Here is a 27,898-nt window from a genome sequence, read left to right as displayed (position 1 = left end):
AGAGCCTAAAGTTAGTAAATGGTTAAAACTAGTTTGTTCAGCTGTGTATAAGCATAGGAGCCTTTTGGCCAGAAAACTAATGGTGCAAGCCCTTTTAAACTATAAGCAGATGGTAACATTTCAGGATTTGTAGGTTATCCATTGCAACCTTACATTGTGATCTGTATTTTTATTTCTGTACTGTCGCAGAATCACAGAGTGGTTGAGATTGGAAGGACTTCTGGGTGTATCATCTGGTCCAAGCCCAGGCAGGATCACCTAGAACTGATTGTCCAGGACCATCTTCAGATGGCTTTTGAATATCTCCAAGGTGGGAGGGTCCACTACCTCTTTGAGCCAGTGCTTGGTCACCCCCACAGTAAAACGAAAACATTCTTCATGTTCAGAGAGTGTTGCTGTGCTTCTGCTTTCACAGTGCAGACTCATAGCTAATATCCAAATTGTGCAGCTGCACATTTTGTACCTGAGGAGCTAAGGTACTTGCTTATTGGCTCAGGAGGGGTTTCTTTTAGCAGGACAGTGTAAGCAATACAGTGCCTCCATCATATCTTCCTATCTGCTAAGGGCATTCTGGCACACACCGAAAGGCTTTTCCTCCATACAGTGGGTATCACTCCAGATGCAGTGGATAATGGCCTCACTTCAAAGCCAGGAGGAGGAGTGGCCAAACAAGATGGACACTTGCATGTTTCTTTGCTCTGTTGCCCTGAAAAATCAAAGAAGCAACAACCAACAAACATGGAAACCATCTGAGACCCCTTGAGCAAACAGGGAAATTAAATGTCACAGGTGCACTCCAAATCTTCTTGTCCTGTCTTCCCTGCTTGGTGTGTGTTCCATAACAACAATGGTGTTGGAGCCTTCAGGATGTGGATTTTATAGCAAGCAAAGTCAGGGATGTTTGAGAGGATTGAGGAACCACAAAAAAGGCAAGTACATCCCCATGGATAGTTCTTTCATCCATGGGAATGTCCCTCTTTCCTGAGATACATGTACTCACAGATTTTAGGTGTTTTTTGAAGCCAGAGGGCAGACTCACATCCCCTGCCACAGGATGCAAACCCAGCTCCATGCCTTTTCTGAAGAAAAAAAGAAGGAATTATACGAAATCAGGCTCCAGAGTTTAACCAGTCTTAAACAAATTATGATCGCAGAGAGGAGAACATATACTCAAGAAAGAACTTCTGGATCGAGCTTGCATAAATAAACCTCAGGGAGTGAGTGGGTGTATGAGTCAAGTGAAAGATACCAAGAACAAAGGTGAAATTTTATTTTTCTGTGGCTGCTGAGTGTTCTCAATTCAAAAGTGGTGGGAGAGCTGGTCTCCACCTTTAGGAATCTTTAAGTGTCTTGACGTGAAAGTTTTTATGTGACTTGCAGAGCTGTCAAATCATTACAAAAGAGTAACTAGTGCCAAAGTGTGAAATGAGAGCTTTGTGCAGTTGCTGAGTAGATGAATCTGTTTCCCCAATCATCCATCCAATACTCCAACTGAACCTCAAGCCAAAACTCATGAGGCAAATTTCATTATAGTAGTGATACCTAACGTGGAGTTGGCATCCTGTTGTAGTCATGATGGTGAGATGGATAGGAGGCTGAAAGATGAACTAATAACACTTCATTGTGATGAAATATCAAAGTATGTTGGAAGGTCACCTTGTATTGTATAATTATACTTTCAAAAGAACTTAAATTCTTGCTTCAGCCCTCAGTGAATTTGAGATAGCAGCAATGATGGGAAAAACCTTCCTTAAAAATCCCAAGAATTGTACTTGTTCTGGCATGACACTGCCTAAGGTGATTTGCAAACAAGGCTGCCATTGCCAGGCTTTCACAGTAATGCAAGGTTCAGCATACATTTTAAAACATTAAATCAGCTTTCCATTTGCATAGATATGATTATTTGAATGTGTAGATTCTGTTAGTTTAAAGGGCCCCAATAATCTAATGCTGGAGCTGAAACTAAATATTCAAAGTAACTGCATGTTAATAATTTCAAGCAGTAGTTCCAAAAAATGTCTCTGCTTGACTTTGGAAGATACAGAGTGTGTCTGCTGCCACAAGCAATCCTAGGGTTGTAGCTATTGAATGTTCTGAAAATCAGGATGAAAGCTTAGGGCAGAAATATATGCTCCTGTCTGAGTGGGTTAAGCTTTGTGTTTTTATAGAAGCCAGTATTGCTGTATACCTTAAAGCTTAAACCCAGAAATCCCAAAGTATGAGTTGCAATGGTCTTGTGAAAGTGGCTACAGTTAGTAAATACCATGTGTATCTGGGAAACAAAATATTGCGTTATTTATGATTTATTCACAATCAAAATAAATGTACCTCTTTATGGACAAGTAACAGGCTACCACATTTTACATCATCAGATCAAATCTCATGTCAGATGGTTTCAAATCAGATTTGATTAAATTGTTCTCTCAATGTCCCTGCACAAAGCAGTTTGGAGTATAAGTTGATATGATATTACCTGAATGGCAGCACAAGAAGGAGGCAAAATGCATGCTTAGTTCATGAAAGAACAGCATGTCTGCCAGTTCACTGCTTTTTCTGGATGGCCCAGATTTCTGCAGAGATTGTTATGCCTAAGAAATGTCTCAATGCTCTGTGTCCACTTACTGTATTTGGAATGGACCCACAAGACACGCAGTGACATGGAGCTCTGGTGCCTTCGCGAGAGTGTCAAGATGGAAATTGCCAGTTCTCAGTATGAACTCACAGTTAGCAAAAGGAGATCCAGATCCTACAGCTGCTCCTGCATATGGGCAGTGAGAGGGGAAGGACCATAGCTGACTACTCTTTGTTCTCCAGTCTAGATGGGAGAGATCTTCACCTGTGAAAAGCAGCAGTGAAATTTTGCTTTTGGCTGTCACAGGGACACGTGGACTTCCCTCAGACAGGAGTATGTGGAGAGAGGCAGAAGAATGGGTGTTCCTCCCAAACCAAAGGCTGCCCATGGAAGCAGAGGGTTGTGCACTGTCAGTCAAGTCACTGCCTTTCAGCTGAACAGTTCTAGAAACTGTAACCATGACTTTACAACATACTCTGTACTTAGCCGAGATCCAGAAGAGAGGGCAGCCTGGCTATGTCAACCCAAGTTCCTATCTCAGTTTGCAGTGTGTGTGAGTTGTGTTTCGTGGAGTAATTACCATCTGTTGAACCAATGTGGTACATGACATCTGTGGCCTGATCTTCACAGATCCCTCATTCTTGGCTAGATCTTTATTCATCTGTCAGTAAAATGTTGGAATATCTTGGGAGTTTCAACATAAAATTGCACTGTTGTTCAACACAAAGCTGGCAATACAGCCATACTGCCGTACAAATCAGAATTTCATATTTTACATTGGCGTTGTGGGGTGATAGCATCTTATACATGATGAGTGAAAATATTTTAAATTGCACTTTGAAAAGAAAAAGTGTGTCTGGAAGTATTTTCTGTCACTGTTTTTTTTTTCTTGAAAGCCTTTGGATATTCAGCCTAACAATTTGTTTCTTTCCTGAATGTATCTTTATTTATGCAGCAGAAGTATTCCTCTACTTCAAGGTAAATTCTGTACCGTTTCACACCCCATTGTTTACAGACTTTCATGAATCCATTGTCATTTATTTGACCCCTTAAACCTAGGAGCACATTTCCAATATGCAGTATGCAAGAAACTTAATTTTCAATTTATATTCATAATAATTAATCTCTAATGTTATTATGTGTTAATGAATTGCATGACATTGTCTGCTTTTGTCTCTCTTAGCAGCTATTTTAGTGTTCTTTGTAATGAAAGCGATTTTGTTAATTATATAATTCATAGGACAGTATTAGTTGAGGAAAAATTATGTCATTCATGCAAAAAGGCGCAATTAAATTTTCAAAAGTAGTGTATTCAGAAATACATATCATCTGTCCCCTTTTGTTACCCGTTTCAGTAGAAACTTGAAAAGTTCACTTGCAGACTGGATAAAGCATGGAAGCAGAAGATAGCAGAAGATGAAGTCTCAAAAAACCCCCACGTTTTCACCACGTTTTCACCCTACATTGGAACTGTCAGCTTTAGATTTATATTAATTAAAGCAAGTCACATCCTAAAAACATGTTTTTTTATTTTTTCAGACCACTCTTCCGTGGAAATTCAGATGTTGATCAACTAGGAAAAATCTTTGAGTGAGTAATAACTAATTGCTTTATGTCAGTATCTGTTTAACATTGAAACCCTATGAGATTTCTTTGCCAGGTTTTTATGCAATAATGTGACTAGAATTTCCATATTTCCTATTGCTATGGCATGCAATATGATATTTCTGTGTATTCTGTGTCAGAATGGAAGGAGGAAGCAACATGGAATATAGTTCTGCAAAACTGATAGCGATCATCAGGAAGTTAGGAGACTTCTGGATTTTGGGCTTTTTAACTCTCTTAAACATACTGTGCATGTACCATTAATACATATTCATAAACAGTTAAATGCAAGAGATTATCTTCATGTAAACAAACACAGTATTTTTTTTTGTTTTTTTCATTGTGCATTGCAGAAAACAACATTAGAATACATTAAAAGCTGAAATCTCTGAGATCGTTACCAACAGCATCTTTGCAGAAAAGACTTCCAAACATAAAAAAATGTGTTAGCTTTTAAAATCTATTGTGTAGCCTGTTAACAGTCCGTATTTTGGTCTGGAAGGTAACTGTGATAACTGAGGAATATCAGCATTTTAATACGTGCTTTCTCAGAGATTATTTTATTTTAAAACCATTTTACAGTTCTAGGAGTTTGTGTTTTTCAGGTATATCAAATATGTTTAGGAAGCAGGTAGACTCTAAACTCTCTGAGATGTAATACTTCTCATACAAAATTTAGTTACTGATATTACCAATATGATAATTAAGTAGAATTATATTACTTCTTGTAAAAGATCTTCAGACTAAGGAACATTTTTATATTTTTAAGAGGCATGTAACTTTAAGATGTGATGTATGTATCATGTAGGTAGGAAATCAAAACCACACAGAGCCGGTACCAATCCAGAGAGCAAATGCCTGTTTGCCTCTGCACCTCTGTCTTCCCTTTCTGTATAGAGGGGCTGCAGGGATACAGGGATCTGGATGAAAAAAGAAGTAGCTAGCACAGGGAGAGTGAGAGAAGTATTATTCCAAAATGTTATTTTCTTGAAGATATTCCAAAGAGAAGATAGTAAAGTTTCTAAGAAAAGCTTAAACTGAACAAATAATGAATTTTCTCTGTTTAATCCTGTTTCCAGTTCTCAAATCATAACAGATCTGTTTCTAAACATTTTCATTATTCAGTGTGGGGTTTCTAAATTACAGGTCTTGATTTCACAGAGTTGACTTCCCTTTCCTGCATACCATACCATGAGTATGTGACTCACTTGTGTGGTTAATTTGTCATGCGCTAAATAGCTCTTCCTGCCCAATCCAGAAAAATCAGTCCTTACAGTTTACTGTTTCTTCTTCTGCCAAAACTACTACTTTAGTCCTACAATATTCTGCTTTATTAAATGAAGGCAGCTTTGATACATACAACATATTTTACAATTAAAAAAAGACATAGCTATGATTTCTTTCATTTGTGACATTTAAGGGGAAAATTAAAATTAACTGGGCTAGGATTAATGCATAGCTGCTAGTGGCAGCCTCCAGCAGGGATCTTTCCATCCCTAGGGGCTGAGATTACCTGTGCAGAAAAGAATTCACTAAGAAAAGAAAATGCTGTGCTAAATTTAGAAGAAATTCCTTATTGCACATCTACTTAAAGAGAAAGTTTGGATTTGCTTCTTTTGTGCTGTTCTTCCTAAATAGTTGAGAAGTTTCTGTCTTGGATTCTGAGGGGTTATGCCAAATAGTGTTTATTTTGTGTTTTCGCAGCTGGAGAACCCCCCACAGTTAGGCCTAGCTCTTTTTGTAGAGGGTTGTTTCTTTCTGCAGTTGTGACTCATTCTAGAGATCAGTTTCAGACAGAAGGAAGTTTCAGGATTTCTATGCAGTCTGGACTGATGTATTCTTTCAGATAATGGTGCTATGGTCTGCCTTTGCTTTGCATGTGCATTGTGATTTGTGTCAGTAAAATTCCACTGTGTATGAGAGTAAATCCCTCGTACATGGCTCGAAATGTTTTCTTGCCTTTCCGGGACACCACCAGCTTGTGGCATATCCTCAGAGATTTCAGGCTGAATGCAATGGTTTGAACAGGCTTGTCTCCCATTGTGATCAATGGGAGTGGAAAGTACTCAGCATTTCTCAAGACCAGGCCTGAACCTTTGGCAGGAGGTGAAACTTTCCCAAGCTACTCCCAGACTTAGTCACTGGAATGGTGATGCTACCAGACCATGAGAGTGGGAGCAGCTCCTCAGACGTTCATTATTAAGGGGGTTTGAGTACTACATGTGTGTAACTAAAAATGTCTCTCCTTTGCACTCTGCCTTGTCCAGCCCACCCCTCTCTGACAGGCTGCCTCCTGGTTTCTTGCCATGAGCTTTGCCTGTGCTTATTCTGCCCCATTCTGCTCTGCCATGCAGTCGTACAAAACAATGGGACTAACCAAACACATTTGAATGACAAGATAAATGTCATTGTTATTTCAAATACTTAACTCTCCCATCCTTGATGCTGTTTGTATTAGATTAAATATGGGACCAGATCCTGAAATATCTAATCAAAAGGCTTGAACTGCCATGGCCAAGGAGGCTGCCCCATAGCCGCACTGCACCTGATGAATGGCAAATGTGGTTTCTCATACAGATTCAGCTTAGCATTTCCCAAGAGGTGTGATATGTCCAGATGTAGTAGGATTTAATTGTCCTAGATTGCAACTGCTTTGCCCTTCCAACTATGCTGTTATTTTGAGGACATACTAATTTTCAGAGGTATTTTAGGTAAGCCAAATTGCAATCTGAAATCCACATAGGTAGAGGTGAGGCAATTCCATTAAGTTTGCTGAGGTACCCTATAATTTACCTCCATGTGGTTGGCCCAAGGCCTCACCCAGTCTTGTGACAAACTCAGTGAGAAAAAAGGGTCAATGCTGCTCCCTAGTGGCATTGCCCTTTGTGCAAGCAGTGACATCGTTTTTCTGTTCTTTCTTGTCTTACCCTGTAAGTGTTTCCATTGAAAATCTCGATTTTACAGGTTATAAAAATTTATTTTCCCTGAAACCAAACAAGTAATGTGTGATCTTTTTCATAATTTCCACCAGAAACTGGTTTTCAACCCCACAAATATTAACATCAGACTAAAATGTGAAATGTATGAGACATAATTCATTGTTGGTGATTTACCTATTTAATTTATTTGAGTTTTAGAACTCAGCACGATTATTTAATAAGTATAAATATCTTACATAATTTAAAGAACAAAGAAATAAAATACTTAAAGAAATTAAAATATTCTTTCAAAGAGTAAAAAAAATTAAAATACAATTGAAAGCAAAACCACAAAGACACTCAAGTGCCTTTCTATTTCTAAATGGAAATGGAGACTTTAAAACCTGTATTGTGAAGGAAATAAATTGTTTAAATTTGGGCAACAATTACTGCACAGAGCTTTGAAGCATTATGAAACATCCCTTTTATTGCCTTACCCTCATCTTGACCCACACTCTTCTCTCAGTCCCTATTCTTGTGAAAAAAGATCCTTGCACGCAATTCCCCTTTGAAACTTACTGCTTTTAATCATCCTGGAGTGACATATGTTGCACCATCCAGTCAAGAGCTAAACAACCTTTTTCTAAAGCACTCAGCTTTTTTTTCAATAAAAAGACTCAGAAAACTGAGACTTAGGCCAGAAAATTGTGCTACCCACAAAATTGTTTCAACCAAGCACATTGAGGACATATGTTTATCAGCTTCTATTCACAGAGATTATTGTACTACTGTAGAATTAAACATTTAAGATCATTTAAACTAAAATATTTATAAAATGCCACTCATTGTAATCAATATAAAGGGAAAACTGCATAAATATTCAGAACTAACATTGTTTTTCATTTTACAGTGTAATTGGACTCCCAGAAGAAGAGGACTGGCCTAATGATGTTGCCCTTCCAAGAAATGCCTTTACTTCCAGACCCGCACAACCTATTGAAAAATTTGTACCAGATATTGATGAAGTAGGCAAAGACTTGCTTCTTGTGAGTTCCCATTTGTTGTTCCCTGCCTCACATGACTCATGGCTCCCACTGTGCATGCAGCTTGCCAAGAAAAAATGAAGTTTCCATTTAATGGAGTTAGTAAAAAAAAGGTCAAAAATAGATAAGACAGTTTGTGTTAATCTGTGAAACAACAGCACAAAGACACACTGCCTTTGGCTCAAGAGGTGTCAGAACTGAGAATAGCTCAAGATTAGGAAACTAGGTCAGAGACATACCTGTTTGACCTGTCATTAGACCTCATGATTAGATCCTCATTACTGACCCCTGTAGTGCCACTGCAGCAGCCACCCTTGCAGTATTGGCCTGATGTGAGTACAAAAACGGATCTGCCATTCTTGTGCTGTAGTGGACCCAGCATAAAGCAGGAAGTAGACTGTAGTGGCAGATTACATCTGCTAGCCTTCTACTGAATGCTGAAGACTTTACGCTTGGAAGTCACCAATTATTGCCTCTTGCAAATGGCAAGGCTGAACAGAAGCAAAAGAATTGGGCTGGTACAGCTGTTTCCATCATTGTTATAGATACATCAGAAATCCCAGTCCTGAAATTCAGTCTTGAAATGGAATATAGGGAATGACCTTGCATCAGTTTGCTTCATGCTGTGCTTGTTGAAATCTAGTTAGATTTGTTCTTTGGAGGTCTTCTAAAGATCTTGATTCATGTGAGCTAGGTAGAGTGCAGTTCTTGAAAGACTGGATGCATCTCTTCAGGAGCTGCTGTCTCTGGCCAAGGTTATCTCAGCAGCAGATGGTCCCTGCAGATTCCTCATGGTGGCGGCTCCCAGCTGCAGAAAGCTGGACTACATCTGGCCATTTGAAATGACAAGGGAGAAACACTGCTATGAGAAAAATCTGTTGTGCTTGCAGACAGCCTGGAAGTGGAAGCTAGACATGGGACAAGAGTTAGGTTCTAGGAACAAGAAGGAATAATATATGGCCAAGAGCTCAGTGAGTGTGAGGCATGATGGGGGGGGGAGGGAGGAAGGAGATTAATATCTGTGCCTAGAAGGTGAGGTGGGAAAGAGATCTGTCCCTGCTAGGAAAAGAGATGATAACTGGGAGCCACAGATGAAAGGGGAGAGTAGAACTGGAAGTCACTGAATTAAATTTCAGGAGTGAAATGATAGAAATTCTGATAAAATAAAAGAAAGTAGGACTAGGAATTGGTTAGACAAGAACAGTAGGAAGAATAATACATGGAGGTGAATACATGGAGATTTCAGTGCTGGCTGGACAAAGGCTGGGATACAGATCAGGAAGGAGGGCCATCAAAGTTCAGCTAGGAAGATGAGGGAGAAACTGAACACACAGCATAAGCAGATGAAGGCTGTCCTGTGCATGTGAATTAAATAAAACCTGTATTCTGTGATTTTCTAAATTGGGAATACTTGAATTTTCTAGCATGTAATTTTTGAGGTCGCCATACTCTATACTGTGACCCTACTGCTTGTTTTAGTATGGATTGTGCACCACCTTCTGAGACCGTGTTGTGTCTCATACTGATCATAAACTGAAGGAGGTATGCATTAATGTATGTATGCAATGACAGCACTGTAACTTACATTGTAGTTAAAACTAACTTCTTTTCATACTTTCAGAAATGCCTAGCGTTCAACCCAGCCAAAAGAATATCTGCATATGTTGCCCTCTCTCACCCATATTTCCATGACCTGGAGAAATGCAAGGAGAATCTGGACTGTCACGTGTCATCCAGCCAAAACTCCAGTGAGGTGAATGCATCATAAGTGCTGACTGAAGATGAACCATAAATGAACAAGACATGTAGCTGACAAGGCCACTGTCCCAAACAAACCACATAGCTGTTCTAGCGAGATCATTATTTGGAGGTTTTATGCACTTATCTTTTATTTTGGGATTGTGATGAGCTTATCCTTGGAAATCAATCTAGTTTACTTTTATCAGAGCAATGCAAGGGCCAGGGCTCTGACCTGCTCCTGTTGCAGCTTTATGTTTGTTTTGGTTTTGTTTTGTTTATCTACCTGGGAAAACTCCAGACGAAGAGAAGCTGCTGACCAGTTTTGCTGCCGTTTTATCTTTCTAATATTGAATGCTGCCAGTGTTTCGTGATCGAGTCACTGCCATCGATGCAATCTCTCTCTCTCTAGCTGCCGAAGCATGATTTGGTACTTTATTATTGTTATTCTGTGACATTTAAAGAATGGCATTGAAATACCAGATCTCTGCAACCTGCAGTTAACTGATACATGCGTTAATACATCCAGCTACTGTTCATTCATAGCAGATATGCAGGTGCTTCCCCACTTGAAAACATGGATAAATTAATTTATCATTTTGTTGCTCTATAAAAATAACAGTGATGATGATGATCATAATAAATGTTTCAGCTTTTAGGTTTTTTCATACACAAACGAGTTATTATCTGGCTATGTTTGTGTGCATGTTTCAGAAAACTGTCCTGTTCTTACTGTTTCAATTTCCAGATGGTCTTTCTGTGTTGAAATGCAGACATGTTTTAGTCCATCATCTAACCCATAATTCCTCCCTGGAAACAGCTGCAAGCATATTTTCTTCATCTCATTCCAAATAATTTTCTGATGTCCAGCTCAAAAGACATGAGCAGAGCCAATGAAAATCAATACAGATTTTCACCTTCAACCTGTTCTCACTGTCAGCCAAAAACAAAAATAGAAAAAATATTTCTGGTTCAGAAGCAGAGAATCCTATACCTGCAGTAAGCACAGAGAAGTATTTGTGCTGCATTGTACTCTGTATATTGTGCTGCCTTACCTGCAACACCCCCCAATGCATCACAAGTGCATGAACATTAATGCTCAAAATCCCTCACATGTCACTTACTAAGCAGGCCTGTTTTCTATGCAGAAATGCATGACCTTCTCTCCTAAACCACCATGTGGGGATACTAGCACATGCCTCTCCACTAAGGTTAATGTGCCCTTACTGAATGTCAAAATAACTAAGCAATTTACTTGCCTTTATAGCACAGTTATTTTAAATATTACCTGAAATTTTTATATTTAGTATTTTTACCTTAACTAAAATATATTTTCAGTATTTCAAAAAGAAACTTTTATTTTTTTAATACTGTACTGGGAAAAAAGAAGAATTTTAAAACCATAAAAGCTATTCCCTAGCTGTTCAGTGCATTTACTTGGGCATGACTTGGGGGAAAATATTGGTCCAATGAGTATAACTGATGCTAAGTGAGGCAGCCAGCTTTGCTTTCTCCTGTGACAGTCCCTTAGGCTTCTCTCTTCCTCATGTCTGTTTCATCTTGTCTGGGTAGTGAGCCAGCATTGTATCCTCATGCTTGGCAGAAGCAGGTCCTTAGCAGTGAGTTGGGCAATGTAACTTTTCCAGCTGTGACAGGGGAGCTTGCAGCCATCTCACGGGCAGGTCTCTTGCTCCTGTGGCGACCCTCACTGTTAACTGTGTTTCAGGTGTCTGCACTCTCTGGGTCATGGTCAGCTGCTAGGATAGTAAGTGGGTCTTACCTGTCTCCTGGATAAAGCTTTTTGTTACTGCTAGACATTTAAATGTGTGATACATGGTTAAATTAAGTCTACTTTAAACAAGCCAGAGTTTCAAAGGACCACTTGCATGCTTGCGTGCAGTGGCCTGTGCTTTTCTTTAAGCCCAAAATGAGCCTGTGCAAAAAACTTAAGCAGCATGAACAGGCAAGTTGCAAATTAGGCCTGGCAAGAGCATGCACAAAGCATCAGCACACAGAGATATCACAGATCTGTAATGTCAGAATTTCAGAAGCTCTGTGAGCAGGAAGCTGAAGGCCAGGGAGCTGTCACAGCAGATAACCGAATCTTGGCCTTGCCTTTGTCATTCTCTTTGTTCCTACACCCAAAGGGAGCTGCAGACCTACTGCACTGGTGTTGTCCCAATCCTATTGCTGTATGGGTTAGTGGACCCAAGCGTGAATAATTTTTACAATTCACAGAGTAGGATGGGGCAGAGTGAATTTTTTGCTAGCAATTTTTAAACACTAAGTAGAACAACAAGCAGAGACAAAAGTCAGGAGACTCTTGCAACAGTAGTAATTAGAAAAGCTTTTTTATGGAGCTTAGCACTTTTGAAAACATTCCACATTTTACCTAGCACGGAGCTATCTGTCATACATACCTTATCAGGGCATTCAGCTGGTGTGGCTTCCCAGCAGCTGCTCAGGGAACTCTCCCAGAGCTCTCCACCAACTAATACAGAGTGAAAATGTAGAGAAGGAGATGATATTTTCCAAATTAGGCTTAAAACTCTCAGATAGAAATGTGCATCTGTTCCACGTAAGAATCTGTTCTATTAAGCTTAGCAAAGCTAAAAAGTAGACAATATGGTTGCTGAATGTAGATAAATTATTAGGGTAAAAACAGAAAGAAAGGGAGAGAATACTTTAAGCCAAAGGTTAGAGTTGGCTCAAAAACTAATAAGAATGTGGAAATCACCAGGAATTTAACTACTGGAGCAGTATTTCCCAATCATAGTATCAAAGAGCTAAGCAAGCAGCAGAGAAAAACAGGGGCTGGCTTATGGAGTCAGAGGCAGAGCTTCTGCAACATGGTGCTGTATGTTGTCTAATATAGTAGGATCAGGTTATAAATGAGAGCATTGAGGAGACCAGTTTCAAAGGGCTGCATTAATGGTCACATTCTGGAACATCTTTCCAGTGGGAATGGCAGGAACAAAACTAAGAAATCTAAGAATCTTGGCAGGGTTAGGGAAAATATTTCTCTAATGGGGTCCTTGTGGTAGCAAGGGCCTGGATTCAAAGGACCAACAATTTTTCAAATTACCTCCTTTTCCAAATCTCTTCAGGAAGATATTCCATTTGACATGCCATAGACTTAATCATATTCCAGTCTTCCCTGCCAAACCGTGTGGGGCTTCACTTACACTAGTAAACTGAGAACGCCTGTTCTCTGGCTGGGCAGAGCACTGTTGTTGGCTAATACCATGCCAGGAATCATATTTATAATTAGACAGCACAGACAGCTGTGGGACTGTGCTCAAACCCATGCCCTTGCTCTTCTTATGTTACTGGTATAGCTCTAATATTTTTGTACCTTTACTCAGTACTGCCATATGGGTAGGATGTAGGAATTGTGTAAGTGAAAAAGAAAGTGCTGTGATGTAAACTCTTTGTACACCTTTAAAGAAGACTTCAGAGTGCAATTCTTCTTAGTGATATCTAAACCTGTATGTGTTCTCTTCTACAGGAGTGGTTCAACCGCAGCTAAAAAATGCTGAATAACAAGAGATGTATTAAGTATAGCGCCTAGAACGCCCACAGCCAGGCACTGTGCTCTTCTTAGCAGAGAACAGGGTGTTCTGGGTAATGGAAGGAGAAATTTCTATCTCCCACCAACATTTTTTTTGTCTTTTTAATCACTAATACATAACTCTGCAGAAAAAAACCAGATGCAATAGCCAAGGAAAAAAAACCCCACAAGCAGCTAGTGAAGTGCTAATTGCTGAACCATAGCAATCCATCTGGTGCAGCCCTTTTTTCTTCCTCCTGTCCACACTCACACCAGCCTTCCCATTTGTCTCCCTCAGCTCCCTTATGTAAACAGGTTTCAGTGATGTTCACAGGTGCTATTTCCAGCAAGATTCTTCCAAATTTTCCATAGCTACACATAGTGTCAATGTTCCCTCCATTCCTATTACTAAATCTTGCTTCTTTTAGTCTCACAGTCTAAACCAGTGATGAGACAAGAACTTTGTGCACCTCTTTGCTTAGGCTTAGTTTTGTGTACCCCTTTGTTGCCTTCTGTGTGATTAGTAAAATTCTAAAAATAGGATTTGTGCATATTTCTGTGTAGGTTGTGCCCATGCTCCAGGTTTCTTTCAGCCTATTAGTCCACAATGATCAATAATAGAGCATCTTTCCCTGTTGTTTCTGTCCTAAAACACACCAAAAAATGAGCACGTCATGTTTGCAAAAAAAGTTAAATTTAGGGCCATGTGTACAGAGCATTTTTAATGAAAGGAATCACTAAAATGCAGTATTTGAACCTCTTCTACATGGGGGAGGGTTTCCAGCATGATAACTCTTACTTGGTTTTTATACTCAGTGGTTGTTTTGGTGAATAAGAAGAAAATATTGTGCCTTGCTGCTTTTCACAGGTTCGCTTACGGTCTTTGAGTTTTATTATACATATAATTCTTTCTGCCATTAGGTATTAGACCAACTTTAATGTGGAAAATAAAGAGAAAACATGCTGGTTTGGTCTTCTAGCCAGCAAACTAGGAGCACTTACCTGACTCACAACTGAAAACACATCAGTTGTCAAATACATACATGAATCAGAAACCACATAGTTCAGTTTTAAAGGCCACATAAATTAATTTTGTTCCACATATAAGATACATTTGAATAATGAGGAAGTTTATTCTAAGAACTCTGTTTTATAGAACCACTTGGCTAGTATTTTTCATATACAGTAGGTTCAGGAATAGATTGACTTTTATATACAATGTGAATTAGCAGTTACTAGGCTATTTGAGTGATTTTGTTGTTTTATGCTTGAAGCTTGAATTGATTGCAAGCTTAGGAACCTAACATATTTATTTTATTGCTTCAAAACTGCTTCTAAATATCAAGAGCTCTTTTGATTTTAACAGGATTTCACACTTTTTTTTTTAATGTGTAAATTATGTTCTTGAAGTTAGTATGTTAGAAAAAGCATTTTTCCGAACTGCATTAGTGGGGGAAAATTTAAGAAATTTATTTTTACTTTCACAGAGAGATGAACTCTTCAATAACTGACTATCAATAAGCTATACTTTTATTTCCTGTTGATTACTAAGCCTTGTGTATACAGGTTACTTTCAATGAAGAAAAAAATCAGAATCTCTAGAAAATTAAATGGGATTTTATATGTTTAAGCTTCCAAGTTTTATTTTCATATCCTTTTTTTTTTGTGGAAGTACAGTTTAGATGTACAAAAACATATCTACAGTTTTAACAGTCTAACAGGCTGTACAACTCAAATTGAAGTTTTATTTGTGAGCTGTTTATTTTATTTTATTATCTGTCTGCGTCTTGCAAATTATTAGATTATGGCTGTAATACAATTCTAGTTTCTGGAGTGGACTCTGTAACCATCAAATCTCAATAATTTATGTAAAACAGAAAGAGGCCTTCTCATAGATTCTGATTACCTAGGCCATTAAAAGGAGAGAGATGTAGACATATGAACTGACAAATATACTTTTGCCAAGTGTTGTTTCTTCCCTTTAGTTTGAAGCTTAGCAAATATTGCATACTGATCTGCAATACATATGCAATGTAAGAACCATAAAGACCACTTAAGAGTAGTGTGCACAAATAATATGAAAAATGGCTCATTAGACTCTTTGAGAAACCAGCTGAAAATCATTACTTTAGCTGTAACACTCAAAATCTTGAAACTCATATATTTTTCCATTAAAAAGTATTCCTGAAAAATTATGTGTATGTTTTTAATTCAGTGATAGGCACCCAAACAGAACTGAGTCAAGTGGGAGCTTGTTCTCAAAAGTGATTTTTCCAGGCTGAATAGATGCCATCAGTTCTTCATGTACTCATCAGAAACTAAAATTAACCAGCACCATTCTTAGATGAGCCTTTTGCTTTCTGGGCAGAAAAACCCAGAAAAACTGTTGATAAAGTTAGTGGAAAATTTGCTTTGACTTAAAAGTCCTGTGGAAGCTTCTGCAATATTGTTTTCCAGCCTTCATTGAAAGACTGTGCAAAACAGCAAAGATAAATCAAAACTCCTTAACCTTATGGTCTTTTCCCCTTCATATTACATATTTATCTGTTTTGGGATGAATTGATGGGGTTTATGCAGCCCAATGTCAATGAGACTTCTGCAAGGCTAGAGAATTAAAAAAGAACTTCTGCTGTAGTATTTTGATTGTTGGTGGTTGTAGTAGTGCAGATTTTTTTTGTTTCCAGGAAGGATCAGACAAAATATACTGCCTTCTTTGAAAAAGAAACAAAGAAAAAAGGAAAAAAAAAAGCACCCACAAACACTTGGTAAAGATTAGAGAGAAGATTTTTAAGAAACTATTTGGAAAATATTGTCAGGATGAGTGAAAAGGAGCATATTTTTGATGCGAGAGATATAAATGGAATCAATGTGTATCAAATATGCATTGAAACTGATACTTTTTCACTGACTTTGCTAAGTTGATAGGGTTTTATGGAAGAAAAGCATCCAAGTATGAATTTATTCAAACTACCACTTAAATGTTTATTTGCACTAAAGCAACCTGTACTGTTTGAAAGGAGATGAGAAAACACATCATGTTAAACTTGTGATTTACTTTGGTGTCTACAAGGATGTGTTGTAAAGCTTTCAGGCTCAGTGTCCACTTTTGAGCAAGCCAAATTCTCATTCACACTATTCACTTTCTGTGAATCCATCCACATGCCTGAAAAAAACACATTTTCTTTTCCTAGTGTTTACATGCATACTTGGTTGCATTGACATGCTCATGTTAAATCCAGACAGGGGAAAGTCTGTGCCACTGAATGGAAAATGAATTTTCACAGACTGACAGATTCCTTTGTACAATTACTCCTAAAGGGTTTAAAATCAATTTTCAGCATTCATTTTATTCCATGTTTCACACGTACATCATGCTATGCTAATTCTCAGCCTTTTTTTAAAAAAAAGTAAAACCCCATTTCTTTAATGTTAAGATAAATTTTGAGTAGTTAGATGAAGGAGGAAAATAGTGATGTGATGGAAGGAGAAAAAAATGGGCAGAGAGCAGGAGAGTTGGCAAGTGAGTTTGACTTCATGGAAAAATTATTTATAAACATAGGGAGAAGACTTTTTTCCAGTTCTTTTGTTTTCTCCTGTCACATAAGATGATACAGCAAGACTCAGGAACGGGATTTTGTTTCCAGATACTTATGCCAACTCAAGTCGTGAGTTACAGTGCACTTCTTCAACATAGCAACAGCTCTATTTTTTTTTAATTTTGCATAAGCTAGAGCTTTTTCTGGGTAGATATAAAAAAAAGTCTTATGAGACAGCTTGACAGCAGATTAAGCTGTCCACAGAGACAGTGCCTGTAGTTCAGCTGCAGGCACTGGAGAATGCACAGCTCTGCTGCAGGAGAGCCACTGACAGTGTCTGTTGGTGTGCAATGTTCTGCATTAGAAGTTGACTCCTGCTGCAAACTGAAAATCCTTTGGTCAACCAAAATGGCTTGGTTTTGCACACTTGGATTTTGATAAGGTTATCCACATGCAAGTTTTGCTGGATCAGTCCATGGTATCAGTCCAGAACCATCCTGTAAGATGGTTCACCATCTTATAGGGGCGAGTCTGAGGGCTTAGCAAGTGTGTCTGACATTCAGTGTTAATAATAATGCAAAATCATCTGCCATGGGAAAAGAAAAGACTTTTTGTAGGTTATAGAGTAGGAACGAGCTTTCTGAGCTGCTCTGCCAACAGGAGAGCTGCTGTTAACTATTATTATGTCAGCTCCAAAAATGCAGAATAGGAAGCCTGCATGACACCTTGTTGTGTTCAGTCTGTGTGCATGGGTGACAGGGTAAGTGTTGGCACAGAGTGGCTAATTTTGGTCCTTCCATTAAGCATGAGCAACTGGGCTTGGCACAGAGACAAACTTCACAGTTCCAGGCATGGGAAACTTCTAATTCTCCACAGTTCTCTGGCTCTTGTTAAATACATATACTGGTAGACCACTCAGCCATTCAAGCAGTCCTTTCCTTATCCCAGATCATCCTTCTGTGACACTGTGAAGGAAGCCTTGAGGAGTCTATTCCTCAGCAGTTTTCCAGCTTTCCTGCTTCCTCTCACTGCAGCACCAATTACCTATAATTTGTATCTGACTCTGCTGGTTCTTCCACTACCACTGAAGTAGCTGTGAGCTAAATTACTGCCTTGTGACTCCAAGCTTCCAGTGTTGGCCAGCCAGTGATTTGTACTCTAGTTTTTCCTTGCTTCTCATTAGAAACAGGGAAGTAGTACAATAGAATATGGCAAAATGTGTGCTACTTTCACACTTTTTGGTTTAAGCAAAGCAATAAGCTAGAATAGATTAGATTGAACATAATGTCCAGTTGATCAGGAAAAACAATTTTGGATTCAGAAGATCATTTACTAAGTACAGAAGATCCCTGAACAACTGTCTGTGATCACATTTTTACATGAACACACAATGATGCCCCTGTTATACAGAAGCTTTTGATGGATACAAGACTAGAAATGCCAGCCTCCAACTGCTTGCCCTGCTTCCCCTCACTTTCCCCAAGATGCCTATTCCCAGGAAGAAGATTCCTCCCAGCACTGGGTGGAGCAACTGTGAAACAGTCCCCAGCTCTCAAGATAGGTTGTGTTCATGTAGATAATCAAGCTCATGTAGATAATCAAGCTCCTTCCCTTTTGGCTATGGCAGTGTGAAGTACAGAACCCTGTTCACAAGTACTAGGCACAAACACACCTTAAACACCAAAGTACTCTCTTGAGGGAACGTCTTCCCTGGATCTAAAGGGGATAGTATGTTTACTGTTTCTATGACAGCTGACTTCTACTTTTTGCATTTTAAACAGCAGTGATATAAGAACTCCCCTAAGAAAACTCTCCCACTGCACAAAAGGGACGATACTGAATTATGGACATTCTGTGGGAAAAGACAAAATGTTGTATTCCAGGTAGAGGATATGCATGTCAAACAGTCATCCTTCATCTGTGAAAGAGAATAACCCACCAAACTGGGTTTAAAACGTAGCCTGAGTCTGCAGCATGCTAGTTAAATGAGTGTTTTTCTAGCAAGGCCCAAATCCACCATGATTTTTTGCAGGGACTTTATTGGAGTCCCTTCTAAGAAAGGTGGCTGTAACCATGGGTACAACAAAGTGTACTTCAGAAATTGGATGCTGGCAAGACGTTTGTGGATGTGAGGCTGTCGAAGGTGGCTTCATGTAAGCTCAGGGGGGATGTGCTTGTGTGAAAGTATTGGTTGCCATGCACATTTTGAATTGAAGTTACCTATCAGAACATGATCAAAGGGGTGCAGTATCATGAGATTACAGGCTTTTTCTCTTTAGGTGTCTAGCAACCATGTGGTGTTCTAGCTCTGTTTTGTTTTGATTTGATTTATTTCACCTCCCCACTGCCATTCTCCTTCCTATTGTGTGTAGTAAGTTGAAAAGAAAAGCATTACCTCATAGTTTACCATTTCAAAAAGAGAGAAGGCCAGCAGTCAGAAAATCTTGATCATTCTGTGTTGGTCAATATTAAGGGAATCGTAATGCTGAGTTGGAAGGGACCTATCAGGATCATTGAGTCCAACTCCAGGAATCACACCATGTGCCTAAGAGTGTTGTCCAAATACCTCTAGAACTCTGTCTGAACCAGGCTTGGTGCTGTGACCACTTCCCAGGGGAGTCTGTTCCAGTGCCCAGTCACCCTCTGGGTGAAAAACCTTTTTCTGACATCCAACTTAAACCTTCCCTGGCTCAGCTTTGAGTCTTGTCACTGGTCATGAGTGAAGTTGTCTCTGTTTAGTTTCAACAAACAATTCAATATCCATAGCATCTGCCTTTTCATTAAGCACTATTAAAAACCTCTCTTTCTCCACAGTGTTCAAAATCTCTTTGCCAGGAGTTTGAACTCCCTTCCTACAGCCCATTTGGAGTCACAGCAATGTGAGCAAACAAAGTTTACATTATGATGGTGCTTTTCGGCGAGAAGTGAGAGCAAATTCAGTTGACACACAGACTGAAAGAGTCTCAAGGACTCTTAGCCAGGCACCATTCATAGGCAAGGCAGTCCCTTCTGCTAGGGAAAGAAATACATTTTAAAACACTTAGGATAGGGAAAATAAAAAGATGCCATTTCTTTTTCCAATAGAATCTGTTTTCTGCACAATGCTGAATCATTTTGGCACTGAAGCCAAGACCACAGATGAACATTGATTCGTTCCTTGCAGTCTTTAATTTCCTTGTAAATTCTTTACAAGCATTCAGATTAATGTATTTGTGGTCCATTTCATTCCAATTCATTTAAGTGGTCTATATCTGCCCTTGAATTTCATATGAATTTATTGTTAATACAATATTTTGCTGCGTTACTTTGAACAGCTTTAAAAGTATAATGTCTTTGAATGCTCTAGTTAAAGAAAAATTATACCTTCAAAATGCTGTGTTACAAGTTGGAACTGTATACTTTGGAAGTGATATTTATATTATAACGCCCAAAGGCATCACAGGGTGCTTTCGTCTGTATGTCTGTCTTCTACTTTCTGTGTTACAGTGTGTATTTGTACTTCCTCACTAACTTGATACTCTTCAGTCTGAAGGACTAAATCTGCAAAGACATGAATACTGTACTTCAGCTGAGCAGTCTCACAGAGCAGAGAGGGCTTACTCGTGGGAGTGTAGTTGCTCACAAAAAGTATTTGCAGAAAAAGGCTTTCCTCTAGGAACTGACTTTAATTGTGAGGACACATGGTTAATAAAGCACCAAGACACCAGTGAATGGGGTCTGTGTTTATTGAAAATGTGGACACATTTATCTTCAAGTTATTTGACATTATTCTAAATTATTGCTATTCTGATTTAGTGTATTATTTTGTATGAAAACACATTAGTCCTGTGAAAGGGTAGTTGCAAAAAATTGTGTTGAGTCTTGCTGCTTTATTGTTTATTTGCATTTAGTATACATTTTGGTTGTTGAAGTGAAGCTAGCTTCTTAGGAGGAAAGAGATCATTATGAAAAAATCAAATACGCGTCATACTGTGCATTGAGTTTTGCAATTAGAGTAGTATATGTGTTCAGATTTAGCAATTTTTATTTTTTAGAGAATTTTTGTTTGTTTTATTATGTAAAGGAATAACTAGATTACTTTGAAATGCTATTGTAGAGCTAATTTTACACATAGTAGGGAGATGTCTGAAAAATTAAAATTAGAAAACATTGCATAGGCTGCCTTTGGCTTCAGTTTGTTTGTAGAAGACCCAGTAAGTATCTGTTGATTTCAGACACTTAAACCAGGGGTCAAGTTTGTGCAGCATCTTGTAACTGAAGAAAGTTTTCTGCAGTGATAAAGTTGCCCATCTGGGCTTGAAGTAAGATTGCTGCCTAAACAAAAGCATAAAGACAGCAAATATAGGTGCTGGTTTTTTGGGAGGTTTTTTTGTGCATGGACAATTGCATGAATTAGGGTTGGAGAGTCAAAGTATTTAAAATCATTTAGCATGATTTATTCTTGTTGTAATTCCACTGACTACAATTAAATTAAACCAAGAATTTGGCCTTGTAAGTCTACAAATTTCAGTGTCAGGCAGCTCAGGTCTATATAAAGATACTTAAGCTTAGTAAATCAGCAAGAATACTATATAAATTGTAATGTGTGATAAAAATCTTAACTCTAGTTACATTATTTCTCTAAAAAATCTCTATTCATTGCTTTTTTATTCAAAAGGTCAGAACTGCACTTCTTAGTGGCATTGAGATGTATGGAGAAAAGCAGGATGCTGGTACAGAAATGTACCAGAAATAAGATTCCGTTCTTACTGCTCCATGTGTGCCTACTTTACACGTGACAAATCCCACTGAAGTTAACAGTAGTCATATCAAGTTAAGCCTGTTTGTAACTCTCACGAGATACTGGTTTAAGAATCTTCAAGATAAGTTATGTTATCAAAAGGCATTATTAAACTTGTGCTTTCAGGTTTACAGAATACTATGAACAGTGACGACAGCTTCTGACACATCCAGAGTAATTTTGTTAATTGATACTACACCAGACCAACATCCATTAGCAAATCAAAATCTTTCTCAGTACCTTCATTTCTCATAATATAGTATAATTTTATTTTAAAAAACCCAAAAAACAAAACCAAAAAAAAATTAAGAAAATTGAAACAGCCTCTGTGCTGTTTGGATTATTTCTTTTCTCTCTTTTTCCACCTTTTTTGTCATAAAATATCATTTTGCTCTGGAGTTGTCTAGGATTTGCTAATTCAAGGAAAGCATGCAAAGCAGTTTGGAATACGTTTCTTCATTCACCTTAGGGCATATGTTCAGCTGGTGAAAATCAGCATAGTCCTGTTGACTTCTACAGCATTGTATCAGTCCATACCGGTGCAACAGTTGGCGTGTCAGGTTTTAGCATTTCAAGTCACTTTACCTACATATGCAGTAGGATTGTTTTGCAAGATGGAAAGTTATACAGTGCAAACTGTACTACCTAGACTAGCATTGATATCTATTCACAGGACATGATTTCACTGTATCATTTCATACTTGAAATTCATGACGTTCTTTTAATCAGGGTACAAACATGAAAAGGTGCGTGTGTTACTGTTTCTTTTAAAGGTGCATCATTTTTTTTTTTATTCTGTGTGCTTAATAGCAGTTACTAGTCAGCGTTCTTTACATTCTTTGCATTCAGCATTTAAATCATCTATGTGTGAAATACAGTATCATCTGCAGAGGTACAGAAAAATGTAACAGCGATTTCTTGAATTGTTACTCAAATATACTGGTTTACCTTTTAGTCATCAGTGTGACATCAAGGGGCTACAGCATGTGAACTGTGGTATATACAAGTCTTGCACCATTGCTGTACAGGAAATCTTGCAGACTCTTTCCTCTTCTTGCACAGCTGCTGATTACCATACATGCATTGGGAAAAAGTATATTTCTGCTGTACAGAATGGCTGGGAAAGTAACACAGACACTTTGGAAACTCTAGAGCTCCCTTTGCAAGCTTTCAAACAAAGCCCTTTGATCTAACTGCATGCCTGTTCTGTGTCCCAAATTTCACCCTATGGGGCTTTCTGCTTTAAGAACACCCTCAGCTGGGGCTACTTTATGTTGACTGCATTGATGTTCATCGGAGCATGCACCTTACCGTATTAACATATTCTTTAGCTTTTACAAGTTTGTAAAGATGGTTGACTGCAAAACTAATGTGTCAATACAGCAGAATTAAATTAAGGCACACAGAAAGTTATCAATAATGTATTATATCAGAATTACAGTCCTTTGGAACTGAACGTTTTGCTGCTGGCAGTGCAAGAAAAGCAAAGTTGTGTATTTATTGTTGGGTGCTGAGGGTTCAGTATGAAAATCAATATAATAAAAATTTTTCACAGTGTCTAGTTCTCTCTAGTTCCCAAATTATTGAAAAGTAAAAAGGCAAAAAATTAGTTTTGTATTTAAAACTGCTTCACCCTTCTAGCTATATTTTTCCTTTATCTAAAAATGTAAAATGAATACAAATGCAGTAAGTATTGTATATTAAATACAGAAAATTAGCAATGTTGGTTTCTAGTTTTTGTTTCCAAGTGTTTTTCTCAATACCCTGTGTATTCTAGAAAATCAGCAAGCACACACAACCAGACACAGAAACATAAGCACATGCACACCTTTTCCAGCACCTTACTATATACCAATTTTATAAAAATCTACCCTCCTTTATCACAATTATTCATTCCTAGGTATTTTGCTTACGTACAATGAATTCCATTTTAAAAAAGTTATAATCTAAGAGTTTATTTTTTCTTTCAAAAGCAAAACATTGCTGCAGTTGCTGGGGATGCTGTATGATTTAGCACTGATCTGTTTTTACTGAAATCTTTGTTTTGGTGTAGGGAAATTGTGCTTTAATTCAGCTATAATGGCTCTCATTTGTCCATGACATGCACTATTTTTCCCAAACGTTATTTGATCCAACTGTTGTGCTAAATATGCATGGTATTTTTGTATTCCTTTAGATTCTGCTGTTTTCATCTTCATCTTTTAAAGAGCTGAGCACACTTTATTGATTGACTGTTTTTTCTTGATTGGTTATTGTTGTGGTTTGACACTGGCCAAAGGCCAGGCACCCACAAAAGCCATTTGCTTACCCTCTTCTGCTACAGTTGGGCAGAGGAGAGGGAAAAAAATGTCTAAGTGTTCATGAGTTGAGATAATGACTGGGAGAAAACACTCCAAGGGCAAAACAGGTTCATATTTAAAGGTATAAGGTAGATTTATTATTAACAGAATCAGAGGAAGATAACGAGAAGCAAAATAAGCCTTAAGCCTTTAAAGCACATTTTTTCTTCCCCATCCCTCCCTCCTTCCCACTGACAACACAGGGAGACAGGGTCGTGGGGGTTTGGTCAGTTTGTCACCAGAGATCCTTTTCTGTTCACTCAGGGAGACAAGTCTTTCCACTGCTATGCCATCAGTTCCCTCCCACTGATGCCTTGAGAGGCTGCCTGGAACAGAGGCGAGACAGTGTTAAAGGAATAAAGTGGGTATTTATTAGAAAGGCCTTCAAAGGATACAACTTGGGCAGTACAAGAGCCTGGCCAAGGCTACACCCAAGATGGACAACAGATCACACGTTTTCACACTTTTGTACATTTTGGTCCATTTACATATTGGGGTTAATTGTCCAGTTACAGCATCAAGTTAAGAAGTCCCGTCTTCCCAGATTGCTCTCCTCAATTTGCTGTTGTTTATACTTTTTAGGCCTGAAGGTGCAATAGTGTCTTTGGTTCTCAGGCTGGAAAAGGATTGTTTTGTCTAACTAAACTGTGAGGAGAATTTGTTAACACATTATGTGAAGTTCAGAGTTATATACTAATGCAGTACAGAATCTGGAAAATATGAAAGCTAAAGCTTAAGGCATTAGTGTAGGAGACAGTTCTCCGTGAACTTCTCCAACATGGCTCCAATCTCACAAACAGCAATCTTCCCAAAACTGTTGCAACATGAGTCCCTCCCACAAAGAGTCTTTTCCAAACTATTGTGGCGTGGGTCACACGTCCCCAGGGTGCAGTCCTCTAAGGATAGGCTGCTCTAGTTTGGAAACAAGGATCCTCTATCTCTAGAAGCAGGGACCCTCTCTCTCCATTTGAGTCTCCCACTGGATCACAACTTTCTCTGGCCTCCGCCCACTCTGGTGTGAGTGTTTATCTCATGGGCTGAGTGGATTTCTGCATCCTCCATGGACCTGATGGGATGCAGAACAGCCTGTGTCACCATGGTCCTCACCAGGGCCTGCTGTGGAATCTTGGCTCCAGCGCTGGGAGCACCTCCTCCCCTTCTTTTCCCTCTGACCTCGGTGCCACCATGTTGTTTTCCCTCACATGTCCTCACTTCCTCATCTTCTCTGACTAGAAGAAAAACTGCTGCCCGTAGGTACCATTGCCAACAAGTTCTGCCAGTTCAAAGATTCCTGCAGGATCCTGCAGTGCTGAGAGGTTGATCTCACCTAGGTTCTGTGCCAGAGAGTTCCTCTCTGTGTTTTCACTGCCAGCCAGGCGGCCCTGCCACCCGCCACAGCGCTGGCGCCATTTAATGTCTCCCTTTGTGCCCCTGTGTCTGCAGCACAGCTGGCCTGGGGTGACCAGGCACGCAAGGCTCGCTGAGATGGCCCCAGCAGCAGACTTCACCATCCCTGGGAAAAAACTACCCAGCCCTGTTTTGATTTTCTTCTTAAATATATCATCACAGAGGCATTACCAGCCTCTCTCATTGGGCCAGCAGCATATCCATCTTCAGAGCCATCAGAGACTGGCTGCCTTGGACAGAGTGGAAGTTTCTAGCAGGGTCTCGGGGAAGCCACTTCAGTGGTCCCCCACTACCAGAAATCAGTCTATGCCAAATCAACACAACTATAAATATGACTAGTAACACTTTGGGTATATAGAAATTATAAAAGTGCATGTTTAGAGTGAAACACAAAATGACTTATCAGGCTCCAAAACAAGCTACATTTTTTCTGGTTTTACTTCAACCCAAAAATCCTCATCAAAACACCTTAAATATAGCTTCAGCTGATTGTAAAGTTCATTAAGTTCTCTTTAGAGCAGTATAGAAGAAGTATCTTCTACTAATGTGGCCTCCAACAGCCACCAGATCCAGGAATCTAAAAACTATCAGCTCAAGCATTCAGTGACATGTCAGCTTGTGGATGAAAGCTGACACAGGGACAGAAATGACTGCAAAGCTAATCAAACCCTAAAGCTCAAAGGATTTTTAACTTAGAATCAAAACTTTGTGCTGCCCTTGGAAACCTGAAGGAACCATGAAACTAACCATTAGTTACACAAACTGCAGGTGCAACACAGACAAATGAAAAGCTACCTTTACATTATGTGACATTCCGAATTTGTCTTTAAGCACATTATAAGATTATGAGCAGCAGTCCAGCCAGGGACAAAGTTATATTCTTAGGCACAAAGTGAACTGCCATGAGGCCAGAGTCACAAATACCCAAATTAGCCACAGCTAATTGTGAAAAAAAAGGGGAAAATAATGGAAATACATAACATTACATAAAAGCTACTATAGGGATCTGGACACTGTCTGGTGCTTTATCTCTGAGAGTACTCAAAGCAAGACACCACAGAAGAAAATCCAGCAGTCTTGACAATTATGGAACAAATTCTTCAAATGGGAATTTTCTTCCTGGCTCTCATCTGTGAGAAGGTGAGTTCTTAAGACCCAATTATGGAAAAGAAAATTATAGTAAAAAAAAAAAAATCCTGTAAGCAAAATGCTAAGGTAGGAAAAATATAAATGTTACTCTTCCCATTACCCACATAAAAGTTATTTCACCCTTTGCCTCAAAATTTTCTAATGATAGTAGGTGTCACATCTGATAGCACCATAGAAACAAATGTTCATTTAAAAATAATTTTAAATGTATTGTCTTTGTCTATCATTTGCCTGCCATTTACTGAAAAGGCAAAGTAAGTTTTTTACAGTATCTATGTGAGTTCTCATTTTGAACTCATCAGTTGTGTTGCTCCTCCACCTCCCATTCCTTTGATAAACAAGATCATCTTTTAGTCTCCTAGCACTCAGAAGTCCTTTCCCTAAGTATTTTCATCCATTTTTAGAAATCTGGTTTGTCTGGCTGGACTTTCAAGCCTTCCCAGCCCAGGGAAGAAAAGCTAATTGGAGTTTAATTAAAATACTGTGGAGTGCCTAGCAGAGGACTCCCTCCTCCCCAGTGCCTACATAGGGAGAGACCTTGCACCCCTGCTTTCTTGCCATGGCAAGTCTTTCTATTTTCAGGCACCAGGCTCAAAGCCTCACAGCACAAAGTGGGACATGAATAAACTCTCTTAGCTCAACCTTGGTCAAAACAATGTCTGAAGAGTCATTCTGTCGTGGCAGATTTGATGCAGCCCAGGCATTACCTCCCCTGCTTCAGCTGAGTGAAGCCCCCAGAGTCGCGGAGCCTGACCGCTGTGCCAGTATGGGGACAGACAGACAGACAGCTCTGCTCCAAACCTGAGCCACCCTTGAGCCTCCCAGGGCTGCCACAGCACTGGGACAGCCTACACGTGTGCACTGCCATGGGGCAGCCACCTGAAACAGGGCTAATTCCAGAATGGTCCAAATCTGAACATGCATTTGGGACAAGGACTTCTCCATGCTTCACAAAAAGGATATTATAATAGATTTAGTAATACTCCTCATCTTCTGTGTATTTTAATGCAATTTATTTCTTTAGTTTTCAATGCATTTCTCCAGCATTGCTAGGCAGCTCAGGGAGAACTTCTGCCTGGTGTGTTTCCAAAGTAGCCATCCTTGTTTTAGAACATACCAGCTGTTTTCTGAGGAATAAAATTTCCCTTATGCACTATATTGCAATTTTGAGCACTAAATTAAATTTGCAACTGAACAAATTTTACTTGCAAATCAAGTACAGTCACTTTCTTAGTTTTCTTCTAGTTCCTCACAGGCTGCTC

The 27,898-nt window shown here is 39.0% G+C and overlaps 1 protein-coding gene across 4 annotated transcripts in view; it reads left to right on the top strand.

Annotated features, from left to right (window-relative positions):
• The window catches only part of CDK6 (cyclin dependent kinase 6), a 137,433-nt gene extending 113,522 nt beyond the window's left edge, over nt 1-23,911 (top strand). For all 4 annotated transcript variants that reach the window (XM_074536029.1, XM_074536041.1, XM_074536033.1 and 1 more), the window contains exons 6-8: nt 4,112-4,162; nt 8,006-8,141; nt 9,760-23,911. In XM_074536029.1, the coding sequence (XP_074392130.1) occupies nt 4,112-4,162; nt 8,006-8,141; nt 9,760-9,906 (334 nt within the window). In that variant the 3' untranslated portion in view covers nt 9,907-23,911. The remainder of the gene's footprint in view (nt 1-4,111; nt 4,163-8,005; nt 8,142-9,759) is intronic.
• The last annotated feature ends 3,987 nt before the right edge of the window (nt 23,912-27,898 follow it).

The sequence above is a fragment of the Zonotrichia albicollis genome, chromosome 1, assembly GCF_047830755.1.
Source record: "Zonotrichia albicollis isolate bZonAlb1 chromosome 1, bZonAlb1.hap1, whole genome shotgun sequence".
NCBI lineage: Eukaryota > Metazoa > Chordata > Aves > Passeriformes > Passerellidae > Zonotrichia > Zonotrichia albicollis.
This window is presented reverse-complemented; position numbering and strand designations above follow the sequence as displayed.